This window comes from Salvelinus sp. IW2-2015, linkage group LG6.2 (genome assembly GCF_002910315.2).
Source record: "Salvelinus sp. IW2-2015 linkage group LG6.2, ASM291031v2, whole genome shotgun sequence".
NCBI classification, from domain to species: Eukaryota; Metazoa; Chordata; class Actinopteri; order Salmoniformes; family Salmonidae; genus Salvelinus; species Salvelinus sp. IW2-2015.
In genome coordinates, this window is record NC_036846.1 from 12713679 (window position 1) to 12738317 (window position 24639).

Genomic DNA, 24639 nt, shown 5'->3' on the forward strand with positions numbered 1-24639 from the left:
TAGGGCTACTCCGGGCTGCTTGGCCCTAGGGCTACCCCGGCTGCTGGCCTAGGGCTACCGCGCTGGCTTGGCCTAGGGCTACCCGGCTGCTTGGGCTCTGAGGGTACCCGGCTGCTTGGCCTAGGGCTACCAACCTGCCCCGGCTGCTTGGCCTAGGGCTACGCTGCTTGCTAGGTCTACCCAACTTCCCCGGCTTGCTTGTCCTAGGTCTACCCAACTGCCCCGGCTGCTTGTTCCTAGGTCTACCAACTGCCCCGGCTGCTTGTCCTAGGTCTACCCAACTGCCCCAGCTGCTTGGCCTAGGCTACCCGGCTGCTTGGCCTAGGGCTGCTTGCGCTAGGGCTACCCAACTGGCCGGCTGATTGGCCTAGGTCTACCCGGCTGCTTGGCCTACCCGGCTGCTTGGCCTACCCGGCTCCGTTTGGCCTCGGGCTACCCGGCTGCTTGGCCTAGGGCTACCCGGCTGCTTGGCCTAGGGCTACCCGGCTGCTTGGCCTAGGGCTACCAACTGCCCCCGGCTTGCTTGGCCTAGGTCTACCCAACTGCCCCGGCTGCGGCTAGGGCTACCCGGCGCTTGGCCTAGGGCTACCGGCTGCTTGGCCTAGGGCTACCCGGCTGCTTGCCTAGGCTACCCGGCTCTGGCTAGGCTACCCGGCTGTCCCGGCTGCTTGCCTAGGGCTACCCGGCTGGCTTGGCCTAGGGCTTACCCGGCTGCTTGCCTAGGGCTACCCAACTGCCCCGCTGCTTGGCTTAGGTACCCAATGCCCCGGCTGCTTGGTCTAGGGATACTTTCCATACACACAAGGAGCTCAGTAAATATGGACAGGAAACAGAACGGCAAGGTTTGCCAACCAACCGCCTGCGCTTTAAAATTTAATTGATCTTGGTTGTATGCACTTATAAGTGTCGGGTAATTGGTGCTTATTACAGAGGGGCTTAAAATGTTGAGCTACGTTTTAAAATAATTATTTTCATGTTAAATAAATACTTCTTGTTTTCGGACTAAAACTTAGATTGTGTTAAAGTCTTTAAATGTTCTCCACGGATGCCATAAAAGTGGGAAATTTAATTAACAGCTGCGAGTTTGATTATTAATTATTTGAAGTAGTTTAGCGTTTAATGCGCAAGCTTCATTAAAATTTGTTCACGTATGTTCTATTAAGATGGCTATGTAAGTAATCACAGGAAGGATGAGATGGTTTAAGGCCTTTCTAATTTAAATTAAATTAATGTAGAGGGACATCAAATTGAATGAAGAAGATTTAATAAATTAACAACTAGAATCCCTCTGGGATCTCAACTCACCACTGTCACATCATTTCTACATTTTCACTTGGGAACTAGTTCCTCTAACTCCACCTGTGCCCTACCCAGAGGCAAAAGGCTACACATGCCATGCAAAACATCTATGCAACGCTAATGTCTAATATGACAATGTTTTGGTCAGGGCTAAACAAGTGTTGCACCCACCATGTAGCCAAGTGCTTTTAAATGCCTGACAGCCATGCGTGGGTGGTGTGAGTGGGTTGAGACTGGTGAAACTGACCATCTGTCTGTTTGTGTGCGTGTGTGGCGTGTGTGTGCAGCTCCCCGCAGACTTCAGCCGACTCCACCTGGCCGACGGCTTGCACCCACAGGTGACCCACGTGTCTTCCAGCCACTCAGGATGTAGTATCACCAGCGACTCTGGAAGCAGCAGCCTGTCAGACTATATCAGGTAAGCGCAGGCCCCTTTCCCCACACGTCCCCATAACTTACTTCCAACTTCCCATAAGTCCAATAAATGCCCATGGAGAAGCCCCCCCCCCCCCCACTTTGGAAAGAAGCAGCTACCAGGTTAGCAGGCCCATAACCTCCAACAACGTCCCACCAACATCCCCCCTCAACCCTTTTTAAACGCCAATATAACAGACAGGTCCCCCGCCCCCCCATCTCGTGACTGTAGTCAGGCCCCATAGCCAATCACACCTAATCCTCTTACCACACGCAGGCACCCCATTGGGCCCGACGTCGTAACCTGCTGTCTGTGTATCTGTGAGTGCATTTGTGTGTGTGTGTGTGCGCATTAGTCTGTATCAGTCTGTTGCTGTTTGTGTGTGCACACGCACGATCTGTGTAGAGTAAATATTGTGTGGCGCGCACGCATATGTACATGTGAAGGGGTGGGGACAGGTTGTGAACAAGCTCTACTGTGCCCAGGCCCTGATCCAGTCTTAGGGCCGCTTGCTAGGTCCTCATTAACAGGTCTGCTGTAGGGCTCCATTAAATCCCTCACTTCTCTCGCTCTTTCTCTCGCTCTTCTCTCGCTCTATCTCTCGCTCTATCTCTCGCTCTATCTCTCGCTCTATCTCTCGCTCTATCTCTCGCTCTAGTCTCTCGCTCTATCTCTCGCTCTATCTCTCGCTCTATCTCTCTCGCTCTATCTCTCGCTCTATCTCTCGCTCTATCTCTCGCTCTATCTATCGCTCTATTCTCTCTATCTCTCTATCTCTCTATCTGGGTATCTGGGAGAACAAGTATTTGATACACTGCGATTTTGCAGGTTTTCCTACTTCAAAGCATGTAGAGGTCTGTAATTTTATATTAGGTAACTTCACTGTGAGAGACGGAATCTAAAACAAAAATCCAGAAAATCACATTGTATGATTTTTTATGTAATTAATTTGCATTTTATTGCATGACAAGTATTTGATACATCAGAAAAGCAGAACTTAATATTTGGTACAAGAACCTTTGTTTGCAATTACAGAGTCATACGTTTCCTGTAGTTCTTGACCAGGTTTGCACACACTGCAGCAGGGATTTTGGCCCACTCCTCCATACAGACCTTCTCCGATCCTTCAGGTTTCGGGCTGTCGCTGGGCAATACGGACTTTCAGCTCCTCCAAAGATTTTCTATTGGGTTCAGGTCTGGAGACTGGCTAGGCCACTCCAGGACCTTGAGATGCTTCTTCGGAGCCACTCCTTAGTTGCCCTGGCTGTGTGTTTCGGGTCGTTGTCATGCTGGAAGACCAGCCACGACCCATCTTCAATGCTCTTACTGAGGAGGAGGTTGTTGGCCAAGATCTCGCGATACATGGCCCCCATCTCCCCTCAATACGGTGCAGTCGTCCTGTCCCTTTGCGAAAAAAGCTCCCCAAAGAATGATGTTTCCACCTCCGTGCTTCATGTTGGGATGGTGTTCTTGGGTTGTACTCATCCTTCTTCTCCTCCAACACGGCGAGTGGAGTTTAGACCAAAAAGCTCTATTTTTGTCTCATCAGACCACATGACTCTCCCATTCTCCTCTGGATTATCCAGATGGTCATTGGCAAACTTCAGACGGGCCTGGACATGCGCTGGCTTGAGCAGGGGACCTTGCGTGCGCTGCAGGATTTAATCCATGACGGCGTAGTGTGTTACTAATGGTTTTCTTTGAGACTGTGGTCCCAGCTCTCTCTAGGTCATTGACCAGGTCCTGCCGTGTAGTTCTGGGCTGATCCCTCACCTTCCTCATGATCATTGATGCCCCACGAGGTGAGATCTTGCATGGAGCCCCAGACCGAGGGTGATTGACCGTCAGCTTGAACTTCTTCCATTTTCTAATAATTGCGCCAACAGTTGTTGGCCTTTTCACAGCACAGCTTTTGCTAATTAGTCCTGTAGCCCATCCCAGCCTTGTGCAGGTCTACAATTTTATCCCTGATGTCCTTACACAGCTCTCTGGTCTTGGCCTTTGTGGAGAGGTTGGAGTCTGTTTGATTGAGTGTGTGGACAGGTGTCTTTCATACAGGTAACGAGTTCAAACAGGTGCAGTTAATACAGGTAATGAGTGGAGAACAGGAGGGCTTCTTAAAGAAAAACTAACAGGTCTGTGAGAGCCGGAATTCTTATGGTTGGTAGGTGATCAAATACTTAGGTCATGCAATAAAATGCAAATGAATTACTTACAAATCATACAATGTGATTTTCTGGATTCTTGTTTTAGATTCCGTCTCTCACAGTTGAAGTGTACCTATGATAAAAATTACAGACCTCTACATGCTTTGTAAGTAGGAAAACCTGCAAAATCATCAGTGTATCAAATACTTGTTCTCCTCACTGTATATATATTCGGTCTTACTAATAGAGACGATCCAGGCCCACTTCGTCTTCAAAGCTTTTAGAAAATGGCTGAACCAGTAGTAGTTCAGGAAAAGCATGTTTGGGTTTATCTGTTATAAGGGCTAGAGCACAGAGTGAAAGAGGGTTGTACAACGTAAAAACACAGGAATAGTAGTCAGTGAATAACAATATCAATGGACTCAGATGTTTTAGCAGTTGATCTGTATTTGTTGTGCCAGCCTCTAGGATGTTAACTCGGTGATAAGGACAACACCATATATATTTGACAATATTAAGGACAACACAAATCACAGGACTGTATGTGTAAGATCTATTCAAAGATGGACGTTTACCAGGGTAAAGCTCTTGGCGATGATGCCCCTTGTTCGTCGGAGTCCTCTCATCCACGAGCCATGTCAGCTGGAGTGCCCCATTGTCTCTCCTCCCAGAGAGAAGAATAGAGCTGCATCCTCTGTCACTGCCTGGCAAACATGGCAGACTGTTTTGCCTCTGAATAAATCATGAAATTGGTTCTTCAGAAGGAGGCTTGAAAGCATTTATCCAAAAATAGCCCTGTTGAAATATTAACCACCCACACCCTTTTCTTTTTTTGCTCACCACACATTTATGGATCACACACACAGAGGGGTTCTGACTTGCTCTGTATTTCGAGAACATTTGACATTTTTAATGGTTCAGCATTCCCACTGGACTGTCTAACATTGTGTAACTCAGTGGAAATGATGTCCGAATCAAATTCGAACGTGTTGCAACCTCCCGAGGCACACACTTCTGAATGATGATTGACACACTACTTACGAGTATTTCATTTATTATAAGGCTAGTTCATAAATCTAGGTGGGTGGTAATATGGAATTGACATACAGCGATATTAGTAAATGAATGCTACTGTGCGAGGACTAGCTTAGCGCCTACTGTAGATAAGTAATAGGGTCTGCTATTTTGGGACTTAACTTTTTTTTTTCTCTCCTGAGATTTGCAGCATGCCAGCAATGTTTGTTCATGTGGAATATAGCTGTGTGTTCTACCGGGTTTCGGCATCAGACATTGACTTTCATATCAAGCTGAAGACTGATGGCTGTTTTCTCTGATTTCACTGCTGCTGAGATTTCCAGATGAGTTCAAGACAGTTTTCTAGGATTTTCCCATCTCACCACCTCAGTTATTCCCTGTCGCATAGGGAACCGACATACCTCAATCTTCAGATTTTCCTCTGTTTCACTCCAAGTCCACACCTTACGAACCCCTTCCCCAACGGAATAACCCCACCCCTTTGCTCTCTCGCCCCATCAGGCCCCTCCCCTGCCCCGCTTACCTCCTGACTCCTGAATCATTAATGAGACATTTGCACATGATGGTTAAGGATAAATGACATAGGGCTACGTTCGGTGAGAGACAGGGACTCTTTGAATCTCTGAAAAATTTAAACACGACTGGCAGCCCGGGCGGTAAAGATGCGTCTTGGACTAGGCTGCTGCAGGCAGTTTGCGAAGGCATCATTGTTTTCGTCTCTCTCAGTGAAAAGGCTGGAGTTTCGACACCTTATTCAGGTAAGAGGAGTCGGTTAGCACTCAACAGGAGGGGAGGGTTTTTAGTTTTCATCTCCCTGTGTTTCGTGCCTGGATTTCGTTCCGAGGGGCTCGTGTTGAGAGCATGAAACACACAATATAGCCTCTCAGCGATATGTATAGTATGTGAGAAGCCTTGATGGATGTACAGTGCTAAGATCTCTATTAATATCAGTGTGACATTGTCAATTGCGTTACTTTTGCTCCGTCTCTTTGTTAGTTTTTCTCTCTCTTTGCTACTATATTTTATTCACTCTTTCAGAGGTTGTCAGTGTCTAAGTGGAAATGGGGAGCCCAGAGAGAGAAATGGGGAGCCCAGAGAGAGAAATGGGGACCCAGAGAGAGAAATGGGGAGCCCAGAGAGAGAAATGGGGAGCCCAGAGAGAGAAATGGGGAGCCCAGAGAGAGAAATGGGGAGCCCAGAGAGGGAGAGATGTGAGATAATTAGCTGGGTGTTTTATGCATAGCGGGGTGCTTTGGTATGCAGTGTTGATGTGTGTCTCAGACCTATCATTCTCACTAAACAGGCTAGATGTTCAGACATTGTTGTCGCTTTTGAAGCATTGAATTGAAAGGGTCTGCTTCTTGCCGTTGTTTTGTTTACCAGCCCTTATGTGAAGTCTTTGCACCAAAACCCTGATTTTAGATTTACCAACCTCATCTCAGACCACCAGTGTGCAGCTGTTACTACTTGGAGTAGATGGGTGGAGCCGACATGCTTAGTATGGACCAGTGACCATTTTCCTGCACTCATGTTATTAAAACTAAGATTGATGGTGGTTGTTATGATGGAGAAAGCCGTTGTGTTTTTGTTGATCCTGGATGACTGACCGACATCCATCCTCTCTTCTGACCCTCAGGCCACGGAAAACGAGCCAGGCGACATGGACCTCAGCGGCCTGCCCGAGACCGCCGTCGACTCAGAGGAGGACGATGACGAGGAGGACATCGAGCGAGCGTCGGACCCCCTCATGAGCCGTGACATCGTGCGGGACTGCCTGGAGAAGGACCCAATGGACCGCACCGATGACGACATAGGTGAGTCCCTGCTAGCACACAGAATGTTCCCCTATCATTCCCTCAAGGTTCCCCTTTGATTGATTAAAAAGTAGCCTACTCACAATGTTCTGAGAACCAAAATGTATTTAGCTGTGGCGTGCCAGTGTTTCCCCTACCATTGTGTAGGCACTAGGCAGGGTGCCCCCCACTTCCCTCACTTCTTTGCTATGTTGCTTCCTGGCTCCAATTACACAGAAGGGGATGACTGTTCCACACCACCGTTAAACTCTTAAAATCTAGAAACAACGGTTATAATGCCTATTACTACTGCTAAAAAATACATTGTATGTGAGTGCTTGCTGTTTTCTGGCAAGACATTTGGAAAAGCAATGGGAGCCAATTAGATTTGGCTTTGTTCACTAAGGGGAAATCCTAATCTGAGAGCCCTTTGTAGGCTCATCAGAGTTTAATCAAGCATTCACGATTTTAATTTAATTTAATTTAATTTTAATCAAACAATCCACAGCGACGCCCCCTCTCCCAGTGCCCCGCCCTTGGTGTATCTCAACCCTGCCCCTCTGTATTAGCTAGCTACCATGAATTATGTGTCCATCTGCAGGCCTTCGTGCTTCAATGCTTTCTTTAGGTGAATTTATTTTAGCCCTCAGTTCTATTCTTTCTGTGCCACATGAAGACTGTGATATCATAGGCATGTTAGCATCAGTACAGCTACAATGATAAGGAGCCAAAATAAGAGATTAGTTCACATTTACTCACATAGAAAGCTTAGCTGTAGATGTGATATGTGGCTGATCTAGTGGATGCAGATGGAGAGAGAGAGTACCCCGGTGCCCCTCTCCTCCCCTCGACGAACCCCACAACCTCCCCGCCGCCCCTCCCCTTCCTGCTCTCTCTGCCGACAGGCTTTTCTAGGTCAACGTCGCACGTCCTCGCCTCTCCCGGCGCATTAAAGTTTCAGTGCTTCCGCAGGATTCCCACACGACACTGTTGCCATGCCAAGCACAGGTCAGCCCGCACCCCAGACTTACTTTAGGCGCCTAGCACAGGGATGGAGTCCTTCCCTGGCTCCCGCAATGAGCTATTTCAAGGAGCCAGAAAAATGCATGGGGCAGGAATCAGGACAGGCAATGCCCTATACAGCCAAGCTGAAGCCCCAAATGAGATTTGATTAATGTTGACACACTTAGAAGTGAATGCAAAAGGTCGCTTTTCCTTTCATGCTCATGCAGTTTTTTTCTGTCTATGAAAATTGAGTTGATAGTTTGCCTTAGTGTTCTTCAGATAATCATCCCATTGTTGGGTACTCATCACTTGTGGGGTTGAATTTAATGCACCTTCTCTCGCACTAGCTGTGCCCTTTTTTTTTGTCCAAAGCCACACAGAGGGTGAAGGAAGAGTGAAGGACTGCCAAGTCCTCCTACGCTCGTCCTCTCTCCTCTGTGTCAAGACCTTCCTAACCACCACTCCCTCTCTACTCCCCCTCTCCAACCTTTCCACAGAGCAATTACTGGAGTTCATGCATCAGCTGCCAGCGTTTGCCAACATGACTATGTCTGTGAGGAGGGAGCTGTGTGCCGTCATGGTGTTTGCCGTGGTCGAGCGGGCCGGCACCATCGTACTCAATGACGGGGAAGAGGTATGTTTGTATGTGGAGGGGTGTGCCGTGAACGAGTCAGTGTTAAAGGAAAATTCCATTCCAAAATTATATTTTGGTATTTCTTTCATTAGTCCGTTGTTGATATAGTCCCAAAATGTTTCACCTGTCAGCAATCAAGTTATCAAGATATATCACTTTTAAAATACAGAAATACAGCCGGTATGATGCATTTTGATGCAAAAAACGGCTGTATTTCTGTATTTTGAAAGTTTAAATATCTTGAGAACTTGATAGCTGAAAAGCAAAACATTTTGGGACTATATCAACAACGGACTAAGGAAACAAATAACAAAAGAGTTTGGGGTGGTATTTCCGTTGTCTCTTATATTGCTCTTGTGTGTGTCTTGAATGTGTCTGGGTTTGCACATCTATGGCCTGGGACATGGAGTTTGCCCTTGCCATTACCAATGCAGGTTTCTCTTTTTCCATTTTGTTTTTTCCCTGCTCTATTAAGCACGAATGACTGCCATCTCCCAGCATCATAAGATTCCCCAAGGGGACCAGAAGAGAGATCACTTGTACTGTCTCAACAGTCTGGACAGGCTCTGGCTTTTGAATTAAGCCATTTTGGTCATTTCTTCGCTGCGATGCACCCAAACAATAGAGTGCAGAGCCATACCCTTAAGTCCAGTTCACTTCAAGGGCAGTCCAGTCAAAGTTGAATAACATCCTATTGAGCTGGTGTGTGTTAGTAGAATGTCCACTACTGCCTCAGTGCATTGTCAAATGTGTTGTTGATGATGCTATAAGGGAGAAAGCGATACCTTGCTGTAAAATATGATTTGCTATCTTTTTATATCCATAATAAAAGGGTAAAATCGTAGTTATTATTAGTGTAAAAACGGGGGTATTATATACTATTGAACCATTTGTGACTAATGATTAAGAATATCACCTGTTAAAGAATTGTGATGCCCATCAGTTTGATTCCCCGCCAAAAAATTGTGATTAAACATCGATCCAAGCCCCATGCTAATCGCTATCGGCTGGCTAATCGCTATCGGCTGGCTAATCGCTATCGGCTGGCTAATCACTATCGGCTGGCTAATCGCTAACGGACATTATCCCAGAAACCCTAGACCCACTCCAATTTGCATACCGCCCTAACAGATCAACAGATGACGCAATCTCTATTGCACTCCACTGCCCTTTCCCACCTGGACAAAAGGAACACCTATGTGAGAATGCTGTTTATTGACTACAGCTCAGTGTTCCACACCATAGTGCCCTCAAAGCTCATCAATAAGCTAAGGACCCTGGAACTAAACACCTCCCTCTGCAACTGCATCCTGGACTTCCTGACGGGCCGCCCCCAGGTAGTAAGGGTAGGTAACAACAAATCCGCCACGCTGATCCACCACACAGAAGCCCCTCAGGGGTACGTGCTCAGCCCCCTCCTGTACTCCCTGTTCCCTCATGACTGCACGGCCAGGCACGACCATCATTAAGTTTGCCGATGACACAACAGTGGTAGGCCTGATCAACAACGAGACAGCTTATAGGGAGGAGGTCAGAGACCTGGCCATGTGGTGCCAGGACAACAACCTCTCCCTCAATGTGATCAAGACAAAGGAGATGATTGTGGACTACAGGAAAAGGAGGACCGAGCACGCCCCATTCTCATCAATGGGGCTGTAGTGGAGAGCTTCAAGTTCCTTGGTGTCCACATTACCAACAAACTATCATGGTCCAAGCACGCCAAGACAGTCGTGAAGAGGGCATGACAAAACCTATTCCCCCCCAGGAGACTGAACATATTTGGCATGGGTCCTTAGATCCTCAAAAGGTTGTACAGCTGCACCATCGAGAGCATCCCGACTGGTTGCGTCACTGCCTGGTATGACAACTTCTCGGCCCCCGTCTGCAAGGCACTACAGAGGGTAGTGCGTACGGCCCAGTACGCATCACGTAAGGCCCACTACATCCCAGTACATCTTCCTGCCATCAGGCGGTGTCAGATGAAGGCCCTAAAAATTGTCAGACTCCAGCCACCCTGATCATAGGCTGTTCTCTCTGCTACCGTAGCGCCAAGTCTAGGTCCAAGAGGCTTCTATACAACGTCTACCCCCCAAGCCATAAGACTCCTCAACGTCTAATCAAATCGCTACCCAGACTATTTGCATTGACCCCCCCCCCCCCCCCCCTCTTTTAAACCGCTGTTACTTTCTGTATATTCACTGTAATAAAAAATATATATATTGTTTAACCTTTATTTAAATTCTTATTTACAATGAAGGCCTAAGAACAGTGGGTTAACTGCCTTGTTCAGGGGCAGAACGACAACCTTTCGGTTACTGGCCCAATGCTCTAATCACTATACTACCTGCCGCCACACCTACATGTACAGTTGAAGTCGGAAATTTACATACACCTTAGCCAAATAAATTTAAACTCAGTTTTTCACAATTCCTGACTTTTAATCCTATTAAAAATTCCCCGTCTTAGGTCAGTTAGTATCACCGCTTTTGTTTTTAGAATGTGAACTGTCAGAATAATAGTAGACATTTTTTTCAGCTTTTATTTCTTTCATCACATTCCCAGTGGGTCAGAAGTTTACATACACTCAATTAGTATTTGGTAGCATTGCCTTTAAATTGTTTAACTTGGGTCAAACGTTCTGGGTAGCCTTCCATAAGCTTCCCACAATAAGTTGGGTGAATTTGTCCCGTTCCTCCTGACAGAGCTGGTGTGAGTCAGGTTTGTAGGCCTCTTGCTCGCACATGTTTTTTCAGTTCTACCCACAATTTTTTTTATAGGATTGAGGTCGGGGCTTTGTGATGGCCACTCCAATACCTTGACTTTGTTGTCCACAACTTTGGAAGTATGCTTGGGGTAAATGTCCATTTGGAAGACCCATTTGCGACCAAGCTTTAACTTCCTGACTGATGTCTTGAGATGTTGCTTCAATATATCCACATAATTTTCCTACCTCATGATGCCATCTATTTTGTGAAGTGCACCAGTCCCTCCTGCAGCAAAGCACCCCCACAGCATGATGCTGCCATCCCCGTGCTTCACGGTTGGGGTTGTGGTCTTCGGCTTGCAAGCCACCCCCCTTTTCCTCAAAACGATGGTCATTATGGCCAAACAGTTCTATTTTTCTTTCATCCGACCAGAGGACATTTCTCCAAAAAGTACGCTTTTTGTCCCCATGTGCAGTTGCAAACCGTAGTCTGGCTTTTCTATGGTGCTTTTTGAGCAGTGGCTTCTTCCTTGCTGAGCGGCCTTTCAGGTTATGTCGATTTTGAACTCGTTTTACTGTTGATATAGATACTTTTTTACCTGTTTCCTCCAGCATCTTCACAAAGTCCTTTGCTGTTGTTTCTTGGATTGATTTGCACTTTTCGCGACAAAGTATGTTCATCTCTAGGAGACAGAACGCGTCTCCTTCCTGAGCGGTATGACGGCTGCGTGGTCCCATGGTGTTTATACTTGCGTACTATTGTTTGTACAGATGAACGTGGTACCTTCATGCGTTTGGAAATAGCCCCCAAGGATAAACCAGACTTGTGGAGGTCTACAATTTTTTTTCTAAGATCTTGGCTGATTTCTTTTGATGTCAAGCAAGGAGGCACTGAGTTTGAAGGTAGGTCTTGAAATACATCCACAGGTACACCTCCAATTGACTCAAATGATGCCAATTAGCCTATCAGAAGCTTCTAAATCCATGACAACATTTTCTGGAATTTTCCAAGCTGTTTAAAAGCACAGTCAACTTAGTGTATGTAAACTTCTGACCCACTGGAACTGTGATACGGTGCATTATAAGTGAAATAATCTGTCTGTTAACAATTGTTGGAAAAATTACTTGTCATGCACAAAGTAGATTTCCTAACTGACTTGCGAAAACTAGTTTGTTAACAAGAAATTTGTGGAGTGGTTGAAAAACAAGTTTTAATGTCTCCAACCTAAGTGTATGTAAACTTCCGACTTCAACTGTACAAACAACCCAACCTACATGTACATATTACCTCAATTACTTCGACTAAACGGTGCCCCCCGCACATTGACTCTGCTCCAGTACCCCCCTGTATATTGTCTCGCTTTTGTTATTTTACTGCTGCTCTTTAATTACCTGTTACCTTTATTTCTTATCTGTACTGCATTGTTGGTTAGGGACTCATAAGTAAGCAAGTAAAATTTGATTTGATTTAACTAAAGGCTAACTAATCACTAATGGCTAACTAATTGCTTAAGGCTAATTGTGATTTAAAAACTAATTTAAAGCATCATAGCTGTCTTCATTTTCCTTTAAAATTTGATCCTAGCCTGATATTAAACCAGGGATGGGCAACTCCAGTCCTCGGGGGCCTGATTAGTGTCACACTTTTGCCCCAGTCCCAACTAACACACCTGACTCCATAATCAACTAATCATGATCTTCACTTTAGAATGCATCAGCTGTTTTGCACACAGGATGTGGACAAAGTGACACCACTCCGGCCCCCGAGGACTCCAGTTTCCTGTCCCTGTATTAAACCATTGTCCACTGAATGATCACTGAGCATTTCTGACTGTTAACTGTTTGTGGTTGTGGTCTTTCCCCACTCAGCTGGACTCGTGGTCAGTGATCCTGAATGGCTCGGTGGAGGTGACGTACCCTGAGGGCAGGCCTGAGATCCTGTGTATGGGCAACAGCTTCGGGGTCTCCCCCACCATAGAGAAGGAGTACATGAAGGGAGTGATGAAGACTAAGATGGACGACTGTCAGGTAATGCTCAGCACTGAGACTGGCTATTATGATGGACTATCGGTTGATTGGCCTGTCATACGGGCCTTCTCTCCCATATATTGAATGGTGTTATATACTCCACCCCTGTTACTTACTCAATTAGTCTGTTGCATTTTAAAGCAGGCTTGACATTTTTTTTAAATGTATTTCCCCCCCCACTTTTTTTAACCTTTTATTTAAATAGGGAAGTCGGTTAAAAACAAATGTTTATTTACAATGACTTCCTACACCGGCCAAACCCAGTCAACGCTGGGCCAATTGTGGTCCTGTCCTGTGCTGGCGTGGTTACACATGGTCTGTGGTTGTGAGGCCGGTTGGATGGACTGCCAAAATCTCTAAAATGACATTGGTAGAGAAATTAACATTAAATTCTATGGCAACAGCTCAGGTGGACATTCCTGCAGTCAGCATTCCAATTGTACTCTGCCTCCAAAACTTGAGACATCTGTGGTGCACATTTTAGAGTGACCTTTTATTGTCCCCAGCACAAGGTGTACCTGTGTAATGATTGTACTGTTTAATCATGTTCTTGATATGATACAAAGGAGAAATGCTCACTAACAGGGATGGAAAACAAATTTGTGCACAACATTTGAGAGAAATAAGCTTTTTGAGCGTATAGAAAATTTCAACGGTCTTTTATTTCAGCTCATGAAACATGGGACCAACATTTTACATGTTGCGTTTATATTTTTGTTCAGTATACATTGTCCAGTAGGTACCAACCAATTAAATGAAGACGCTGGGTTAATTCACTAAGAGAGAGTGTTTATTTCATTGGTGTCTTAAAATAGATTAGCTCAAAATGTCTCAACCATGTTGATCTAAAAAGCATTATGTCCCCAAGCTAACTACTACTCTCTTTCTCCTATTTCCCTCCCTCCCTCCCTCCCTCCCTCCTCCGTCTATGTTCCAGTTTGTGTGCATAGCGCAGCAGGACTACTGCTGCATCCTCAACCAGGTGGAGAAGAACATGCAGAAGGTGGAGGAGGAGGGCGAGATCGTCATGGTCAAGGAGCACCGTGAGCTGGACCGCACCGGCACCCGGAAGGGACACATCGTCATCAAGGTGAGTTCATTCATTATTGAGTAAGCCTTTAGACTCCAAACCACATCTTCCTAATAAAGGTGTCATGACATATTAGGTGTTATGAATGCCCATGTATATGACGTTTAGTGTTACCTAAAGGATTATACACCATCTCCTATAGGGCACGAAGGAGCGTCTGACTATGCACCTGGTAGAGGAGCACTCTGTGGTGGACCCCACCTACATCGAGGATTTCCTGTTGACCTACAGGACTTTCCTCTCCAGCCCCATGGTCGTGGGCAACAAGCTCCTCGAGTGGTTCCACGACCCAAGCCTCAGGGACAAGGTCAGATCCCAGTTCAAACACTACTAAATAACACATATGGTATCATGTAGTAACCAAAAAAAGTGTTAAACAAATCAAATATAATTTGAGATTCTTCAGATAGCCACCTTTTGCCTTGGTCGCTTTGCACACTCTTGGCATTCTCTCAACCAGCTTCACCTGGAATGCTTTTCAAACAGTCTTGAAGGAATTCCCACATATGCTGAGCACCTGTTGGCTGCTTTTCCTTCACTCTGCGGTCCGACTCATCCCAAACCATCTCCATTTGGTTGAGGTTGGGGGATTGTGGAGGCCAGGTCATCTGATGCAGCACTCCATCACTCTCCTTGTTCAAATAGCCCTTACACAGTCTGGAGGTGTGCTGGGTCATTGTCCTGTTGAAAAACAAATGATAGTCCCGCTAAGCGCAAACCAGATCGGTTGGTGTATCGCTGCAGAATGCTGTGGTAGCCATTCTGGTTAAGTGTGCCTTGAATTCTAAATAAATCACAGACAGTGTCACCAACAAAGCACCGTAACACCACCTCCTCCATGCTTTACGGTTGGAAATACACTTGCGGAGATCATCCGTTCACCCACACCGTGTCTCACAAAGACACTGCGGTTGGAACCAATAATCTCCCATTTGGACTCCAGACCAAAAGACAAATTTCCACCGGTCTAATGTCCATTGCGCGTATTTCTTTGTCCAAGCAAGTCTCTTCTTATTATTGGTGTCCTTTAGTAGTGGTTTCTTTGCAGCAATTCGACCATGTTGGCCTGATTCACGCAGTCTCTTCTGAAGCGTTGATGTTGATGTCTGTTACTTGAATTCTGTGAAGCATTTATTTGGGCTGCAATTTCTGAGGCTGGTAACTCTAATGAACTTAACCCGAAGAAGAAAAAAATTATGAAAAAAAAAAATCCTCTTCAACAGAGGCAACTCTGAGTCTTCCATTTCTGTGGCTGTCCTCATGAGAGCCCGTTTCATCATAGCGCTTGATGGTTTTTGCGACTGCACTTGAAGAAACTTTCAAAGTTTCTGAAATGTTCTGTATTGACTGACCTTCATGTCTTAAAGTAATGATGGACTGTTGTTTCTATTTGCTTATTTGAGCTGTTCTTGCCATAATATGGACTTAGCCCTATCTGTTAAAAGACCATCTTCTGTATACCCCCCAACCTTGTCACAACACAATTGATTGGCTGAAACGCATTAAGAAGGAAAGAAAATCCACAAATTAACTTTTAAGAAGGTACACCTGTTAATTGAAATGGATTCCAGGTCACTACATTATGAAGCTGGTTGAGAGATTGGTTGCCAAGTTTGTGCAAAGCTGCCATCAAGGCAAAGGGTGGCTGTTTGAAGAATCACAAATATAAAATATTTTTTATTTAACACTTTTTTTGGTTACTACATTATTCCGTAGTTTTGATGTCTTCCCTATTATTTTACAATGTAGAAAATATTACAAATAAAAAGTAAACCTTGAATGAGGTAGGTGTTCTAAAACTTTTGACCGGTAGTGTACATACAGATTAACACACACACAAAGAACTACAAGTGAAGAAATGTATATAACAAGCTAACATTCAATCGAAGCCCATGCTCATCCACTTATTTTTTACTTTGAATGAATCTGAATTACTTTCTTCTTCCATCCCCAGGTTACACGGGTAGTCTTGCTGTGGGTGAACAATCACTTCAATGACTTTGAAGGCGACCCTGCAATGACTCACTTTCTTGAAGAGTTTGAGAACAATCTGGAGAGAGAGGTCCGTGTCTCAGTTAAGCATAGCATGTTTCATATCTAGTTTCAACATTACAGCATGTTTCATATCTAGTTTCAACATTACAGCATGTTTCATATCTAGTTTCAACATTACAGCATGTTTCATATTAAGTTTCAACATTTCACAGCATGTTTCAATCTAGTTTTTCAACATAACAGCATGTATTCTGTTTACTTACAGTCATAGATTTCTATTAACATTAAAGATGTTTCATATTAGTTTCAAACATTACAGCATGTTCATATCTAGTTTCAACATTTACAGCATGTTTCATATCTAGTTTCAACATTACAGCATGTTTCATATCTAGTTTCAACATTACAGCATGTTTTCATATCTAGTTTTCAACATTAAAGCAATGTTTCATATATTAGTTTCAACATTACAGCATGTTTCATATCTAGTTTCAACATTACAGCATGTTTCATATCTAGTTTCAACATTACAGCATGTTTCATATCTAGTTTCAACATTACAGCATGTTTCATATCTAGTTTCAACATTACAGCATGTTTTATATTAGTTTCAACATTAGCATGTTTTCATATCTAGTTTCAACATTACAGCATGTTTCATATCTAGTTTCAACATTACAGCATGTTTCATATCTAGTTTCAACATTACAGAATGTTTCAATCTAGTTTCAACATTACAGCATGTTTCATATCTTAGTTCAACATTACAGCATGTTTCCATATCTAGTTTCAACATTACAGCATGTTTCATATCTAGTTTCAACTTAACGATGTTTCATATCTATTTCAACATTACAGCATGTTTCATATCTAGTTTCAACATTACAGCTGTTTCATATTAGTTTCAACATTACAGCATGTTTCATATCGTTTCAACTTACAGCTGTTTCAATATAGGTTCACATTACAGCATGTTTCATATCTAGTTTCAACCATTACAGCATGTTTCATATCTAGTTTCAACATTACAGCATGTTTCATATCTAGTTTAACATTACAGCATGTTTCATATCTAGTTTAACATTACAGCTTTTATATCTAGTTTCAACATTACAGCAGTTTCATATCTAGTTTCAACATTACAGCATGTTGTTTTCATATCTAGTTTAACATTACAGCGTGTTTCATATCTAGTTTCAACATTACAGCTGTTTCATATCTAGTTTCAACATCTAAGCAGTGTTTCATATCTAGTTTCCAACATTACAGCGTGTTTCATATCTAGTTTCAAATTACAGCGTGTTTTATATCTAGTTTCAACATTACGTGTTTCAAATATCTAGTTTCAACATTACAGCATGTTCATATTAGTTTCAACTTACATCAGATGTATTTTCATATCTAGTTTCAACATTACAGCATGGTTTCATATCTAGTTTAACATTACAGCGTTTTCAACATTACAGCGTGTTTCATATCTAGTTTCAACATTACAGCGTGTTTCATATCCATTTTCAACATTACAGCGTGTTTCATATCCATTTTCAACATTACGGCGTGTTTCATATCCCGTTTCAACATTACGGCGTGTTTCATATCCCGTTTCAACATTACGGCGTGTTTCATATCCMGTTTCAACATTACGGCGTGTTTCATGTCCAGTTTCAACATTACGGCGTGTTTCATGTCCAGTTTCATCATTACGGCGTGTTTCATGTCCAGTTTCAACATTACGGCGTGTTTCATGTCCAGTTTCAACATTACTCCTAATTTGCATTATATATTAAGTCAAAGCATTCAAAGTGTCCAAATGTTTGCCTTACGCTAGCCTCTTATTTCACAATTTAAAATGCTAAAGATTATTTAATTTATAATTTTAATTTCATTCCACATAGTAACAAAGTTGAGATACAAACTCTGAATTGAGCAATATACCAGTACTAAACATAATTTTCCTTTACAGAAAATGTACGGCCACCTTAGACTGTTAAACATTGCCTGCGCTGCTAAAGCCAAACTGCGACTAGTGACACTGACCAAGCCGTCCAGGGAGGCCCCGCTAGCCTTCACCCTGCTGGGGGGCTCCGAGAAGGGCTTCCGCATCTTCATCGACAGCGTGGAGCCCGGGAGCAAGGCCGCGGAGGCCGGCCTTAAACGAGGAGACCAGGTGAAGTAACGAGAATGATATTCTTTATATAGCGTTTTTTCATATGTTCAAAATGCATTACATAGAAAGGATGGGAAACTTCCCTCAACCCCTAGCAGTGTAGCACCCACCTGATTGATGCCAGGGCACTGTTTTGCATCAGAAAGCTCACCACGCATCAGACAGCTACCACGATGTGCTGATTCAGTAGACTAGTGTGCTCACTGGTGATTTTTCATACTTTGCCCCAAGGGTGGCAAAGATCCTATGTTAAATCCAGGATGCCAGCTTGAAAACCCTGCTTGGCTGTGCTTTGTTTTGGCATAAACTTAAACTCCTTCTTGCAGCTGCTTCCTAAAGGAAATGTGAACCATAACATCTTGCAAAGTATGTTTACTCTTGCAATACTCCTGTCTAACCTTCTCAATGAGTGGCTCTAACGCGAGAGTTAAAATACCCTTATCAATCTCACTCCCCTTTTTGTCTTAACGAGACCTCTTTTGCCGAACCTATGACCAGTGTTTCTTTAAGTGCTGACCCAGAAACGGCCATTAGACCTGATTTGCTCCATCAGCACTGTGGTAATGACTGCAGAGGAAGGCCCCTCATAGAGGGATCACCATTCACTTCCTGGTTCACTCAGAGCTCACTTCCTGGTTTAGCCAGAGGGCATTTGGTTCACTCAGAGGAAAACTCAGTGGCAGGCTCATGTGTAAACAAGAAGCCCTTCCCCTCTCATGACAAGTCAGCAGCTTTCATAAGGCAGCTAACAGGAAATGGAGACCAGTAGTGTTAAGGAGATGGGAGGGAAGGGGGGGTGGAGACCAGTAATGTAGAGGTGAGGGAGATGGGAACAGAAGAGAAGGGGGGGTGGAGAACAACCCCAGTAAGTGAGAGGTGAAGGGAGTTGACGGAAAGCAGAAGAGAAGGGGGGTGGAGACCAGTAATGTAGAGGTGAGGGGAGGTTGGGAACAGAAGAGAAGGGGGGATGGAGCCCAGTAATGTAGAGGTGAGGGAGTTGGGAACAGAAGAGAAGGGGGGGATTGGGACCAGTAATGTAGAGGTGAGGGAGATGGGAAAACAGAAGAGAAGTGGGATGGAGACAGTAAATGTAGAGGTGAGGGAGTTGGGAACAGAAGAGAGTGGATGGAGACCAGTAATGTAGAGGTGGGGAGTTGGGAACAGAAGAGAAGAGGGGATGGAGACCAGTAATGTAGAGGTTAGGGCGATGGGAACAGAAGAGAAGAGGGGATGGAGACCAGTAATGTAGAGGTGAGGGAGATGGGAACAGAAGAGAGGGGGGGGGGTGGGAGACCAGTATGTAGAGGTGAGGGAGTGGGAAAGAAGAGAAGTGGGATGGAGACCAGTAATGTAGAGGTGAGGGAGAAGGGGAGGGGGGTGGAGACCAGTATGTAGAGGTGAGGGAGATGGGAACAGAAGAGAAGGGGGGGTGGAGACCAGTAATGTAGAGGTGAGGGAGATGGGAACAGAAGAGGAAGGGGGATGGGGACCAGTAATGTAGGGTGAGGGAGTTGGGAACAGAAGAGAGGGGGGGGGGGGGGGGGGGGGGGTGGAGACCAGTAATGTAGAGGTTAGGGCGATGGGAACAGAAGAGAGAGGGGATGGAGACAGTAAATGTAGAGGTGAGGGAAGATGGGAACAGAGAGAGAGGCGGGGGGGGGGGGGGGGTGGAGACCAGTAATGTAGAGGTGAGGGAGATGGGAACAGAAGAGAAGGGGGGGTGGAAGACCAGTATGTAGAGGTGAGGGAGATGGGAACAGAAGAGAAGGGGGGATGGAGACCAGTAATGTAGAGGTGAGGGAGATGGGACAGAAGAGAGGGGGGGGGGGGGTGGAGCCAGTAATGTAGAGGTTAGGGCGATGGGAACGAAGAGAAGGGGGATGGGGACAGTAATGTAGAGGTGAGGAGATGGGAACAGAAGAGAAGGGGGGATGGTATGAGTGTCATGTCATAGAGGAGTTCACATCACTCAGTTGGTTTGGCGTTTTGGTGCTTACATCATCAAGAGTTGTGGATTTGACTCCTGCATGAATTAACAGGATTGAGATGTGGCTGATACTGTATGTAATGTTGTGGTATCTTTGTTTGTCTTTGAACAGATTCTGGAGGTGAATGGGCAGAACTTTTGAGAATGTCCAGCTCACGAAAGCCAATGAGATCCTGAGGAACAACACCCACTTGTCAATTCCTGGTGAAAAGCTAATCTTAGTAAGATTTATTGAGGGGCTAGCTTATGAATTTAATACTAATGAAGAAGATATAAAGTAACAGTAACGCTTTTTATGTCCACACAGTATTTGTATTATTAAGGATCCCCATTAGTTCTTGCCAAGGTAGCAGATACTCTTCACTGGGGTCCAAACACATTAAGATGCTTACATTACGACACAAAAACATAATAAAAAACAGTACCAGTCATATAACATTAATTACCACACTAACATATCTACCATACAAATTATAATACCACATAAAGCAATATTACAATGTACGTTGTGTGTAGAGTTCGTGTGCTCCGGTTTGTGGACGTATGCGTGTCGTGACCTGTGTGAGTCTCTTCACAGTCCCCACTGTTCCGTGAGGTGTATTTTTATGTGTTTTACATCTGATTCTACTGCTTGCATTGGTTTTCTTGATGTGGAATAGAGTTCCTTGTAGCCATGGCTCTATGTAGCACAGTGTGCCTCCCATAGTCTGTTCTTGACTGTGGGGATTGTGAAGAGACCAAGAAGGCCATTAAACCCCTACACTCATCCAGAACGCGCAGCCCGTCTGGTGTTCAACCTTCCCAAGTCTCTCACGTCACCCCGCTCCTCCGCTCTCTCCACTGGCTTCCAGTTGAAGCTCGCATCGCTAACAAGACCATGGTGCTGTCCTACGGAGCTGTGAGGGGAACGGCAACCTTCAGTACTCCAGGCTCTGATCAGGCCTCACCCAACAAGGGCACTGCTTCATCCACCTCTGGCCTGCTCGCCTCCTACACTGAGGAAGTACAGTTCCCGCTCAGCCCAGTCAAAACTGTTCGCTGCTCTGGCCCCCATGGTGGAACAAACTCCCTCACGAGCGCAGGACAGCGGAGTCAATCACCACCTTCCGGAGACACCTGAAACCCACCTCTTAAAGGAATACCTAGGATAGGATAAGTAATCCTTCTCAGCCGCCCCCCTCCTTAAGATTTAGATGCACTATTGTAAAGTGCTGTTCCACTGGATGTCATAAGGTGAATGCACCAATTTGTAAGTCGCTCTGGATCAAGAGCTCACTGCTAAATGACTAAAATGTAATGTGACATGTCTTGTGGGGTATGCATGGGTGTCCAAGCTGTGCGCTAGTAGTTTAGACAGACAGCTCAGTGCATTCAGCTTGTCAACACTTCTTACAAAAACAAGTAGTGTCAAAGTCAAATTTCTCCTTTGAGCCATGAGAGATTGACATGCATATCATTGTTAGCTCCCCGTGTACTTTTAAGGGCCAGCCGTGCTGCCCTGTTCTGAGCCAATTATAATTTTCTTAAGTCCCTCTTTGTGGCACCTGACCACACAACTGAACAGTAGACCAGGTGCGACAAAACTAGCGACCTGTAGGACCTGCCTTGTTGATAGCGTTTCCCCCCTTTCATCCACCCAGTGTTCAAGGAGCTCCTAGCCCGACCAGAGCGCCACCACGAGGCAGAGGGAGAGGAGCCGCCAGAGGTGGACCGCAAGAATGGCGCCCCGGCACACCTGCCCAAGATCGGGGAYATCAAGAAGGGCTCGCGCTACTCCATCCCTGACCTGGCGGTGGATGTTGAGCAGGTGATGTTATGATGGACTACAATACCCATAATGCTTTGTGTATGTTATCAAGGACGTATTCATTAGGCACCAAACGGACTGAAACAGGCAGGTACTACCTGACATTGTCTAATCAGAAATGCTTGTTTTTATTTTTTTGTTGCAAAACATTTAGCTATGGTCTGCCCTAATGAATATGTCCCTGGTTTTATCTCAGTAAAGATGTTCCTAACACCTAATGTAATGGTGTCCCGTCTACTCAATGCAGGTGATGGGCCTGGAGAAGGCCAGCAAGAAGGCCAAAGCCAACACGGTGGGGGGAAGAAACAAGCTCAAGAAGATCTTTGACAAGACGCTCACCAGCATCCTGCCCCCAAAACCATACAAGTAAGAGACGTCAGAGACCAATGGAAAAGGTTGCTTCAAAGTTAGAGGAGAGGAGTGAGGAATAAAATAGGTTTGACTTATTCATGTTTTTTGTGTTGTATTGATGATGTATTGAGCAGTGTAACCTGCTATGAAGATGTGTTGAGCACTGTAACCTCTTATGAATCTTTATTTATAACAAATGTATTAGGCAAGTCAGTTAAGAACAAATTCTTATTTACAATGCTGGTTATTTTTTTAATGTAAAATAAGAATATTTTCTTAACTCTATTTTTTTAACTGCATTATTGGTTAAGGGCATGTAAGTAAGCATTTCACGGTCTACACCGGTTGTATTTGGCGAATGTGAAAAATAAAATGTAATTTGATGTATTGAGCAGTGTAACCTCTTACTGATATACTTTACTGTAAAAACATTGCCCTCTATCCTCTGAAAGTGGAACTTTCCAACCCCTCCCTCCCTCTGTTTCCGTAGCGACGTGGGTGTGGGCCAGTCGCAGGACGACAGCATCGTGGGCCTGAAGCAGTCCAAACAGATTCCGGCCGCGCTGCCAGTCAGCGGCAGCCTGTCGTCCAGCAACCCTGACCTGCTGCAGTCCCACCACCGCATCCTGGACTTCAACAACCAGCCTGGTGAGGACAAACGGACACACTCCTCTTTGAACCTTTAATATACAACTGTATATTATAAAGCATACATTACACAACTATAAGCACCACTTGGCTGTCTTCACCTCTCTTGAGACGATCTATTTTCATACATTGCTAACCGGGGAAATTCTTCGCCAGATGTTTGACCCACGTTTTAATGTTCTCCCACACATACTCTTTGTGTTCCTTCAGCCCCAGTCGTGACAAGTGAGTATCAGTCTGCTTTTGTTCTGCCCACGCAACGCTTGTCCTCTTTGCAAGCTAACTGCTGTTTCTTTCACAAGCTTCCTATGGTGTTTCTAAATCTGGGGTCTTAAGGGTTAATGTTTTCTAACTGTGGTTATGGTCTGGGCTTGTTGGTCTTGATAACAGCAGCCTGCAAATCAGTGTGTTTTAATGGGTTACGTAGGCCTGAATCTAACTGGGCTGTGGAAAGCACAATCATGTCCTTGTCAATGCTGTCAGTCAGCCCCTCTGTCTTTCAATGTTCTAGTCGGCTAAATGAGTTACACAAACTCACCATAGATCATTGAGCATGTCAGCGTGGCTTCTAGCAGACATCAGTTGTTGACATTTTTGTTGAAATGTTTGGAGTACAGTTTGAAACTAATTGATCCTGTAAACTTTTGAGAGGGTAAGTGGCTAGCAGTGACCCATTCATTCTAATTTTTGTGTGTTTTGGGGTGGTATGGTGAATTCAAAAAGTTGTGGGGATGCCACGATTTTGTAACATTGGGTAAAAAAAAGCAATGGTACTTGAATGATGTTACTGTCCACGATGAAATTGCTGAATTCTGACATGAGAATTTTGTGGGTAATTCCTATTTAATCTCCATATCCAAAATTAGGATTTTGCCCCAGTGTTGTGTTGACGTTGTACCTCTATTCCACCCCCCCCCCCCCCCCCCACCCCCCCCCGTCAGACCAGGTGCTGCGGGTGTTCAAGGCAGACCAGCAAAGTCGATACATCATGATCGGTAAGGACACCACGGCCAAAGAGGTGGTGGCACAGGCCATCCGGGAGTTCGCCCTGACCGCAGCTCCCGACGCCTATTCCCTGTGTGAGGTGTCCATCACGCCGGAAGGCGTCATCAAGCAACGCCGGCTCCCGGAGCAACTGTCCAAGCTGGCAGACAGGATACAGCTCAGTGGCAGGTAAGGACTGGTTTTATTGATCACATTTTTTATACATGTTAGTCCCATCTCTTTTACAAGAGATAGCAAAGCCCCCTTCTCTTGTGCTGACACTCTCCTGACCATTCCTATCTTAATCACCCCCTCTTATTAAAGACCTTGTCTTTTTCTACTTTTACTTAAGTCACAGTACATCAGGTGTTTGTTAATAGTTACTCAACTTGATGAATAACTCCAACAACAAAAACACCTATTTTAAATATGTGCTTTGTGTTGAGAAGATTTTATTGGAGGAGCAAAATGGAGATAGACCATTTATTTATGTACAATAGAATACCTGTGTGTAAGTGAGCGAATAGTAAAGGAACTCCCTGCTCTTCTC

The 24639-nt window shown here is 44.9% G+C and overlaps 1 protein-coding gene across 1 annotated transcript in view; it reads left to right on the forward strand.

The window, feature by feature from the left end:
• Positions 1-24639, forward strand: part of LOC111965514 (rap guanine nucleotide exchange factor 2-like) — a 149188-nt gene that overhangs the window by 102929 nt on the left and 21620 nt on the right. The window contains 16 exon segments of the mRNA XM_070444238.1: positions 1587-1712; positions 6527-6710; positions 8192-8328; positions 12902-13060; positions 13998-14150; positions 14293-14457; positions 16105-16212; positions 18109-18312; positions 20412-20435; positions 20437-20503; positions 21940-22106; positions 22354-22472; positions 22948-23105; positions 23316-23330; positions 23681-23689; positions 24047-24278. Coding sequence (XP_070300339.1) covers positions 1587-1712; positions 6527-6710; positions 8192-8328; positions 12902-13060; positions 13998-14150; positions 14293-14457; positions 16105-16212; positions 18109-18312; positions 20412-20435; positions 20437-20503; positions 21940-22106; positions 22354-22472; positions 22948-23105; positions 23316-23330; positions 23681-23689; positions 24047-24278 — 2027 coding nt within the window.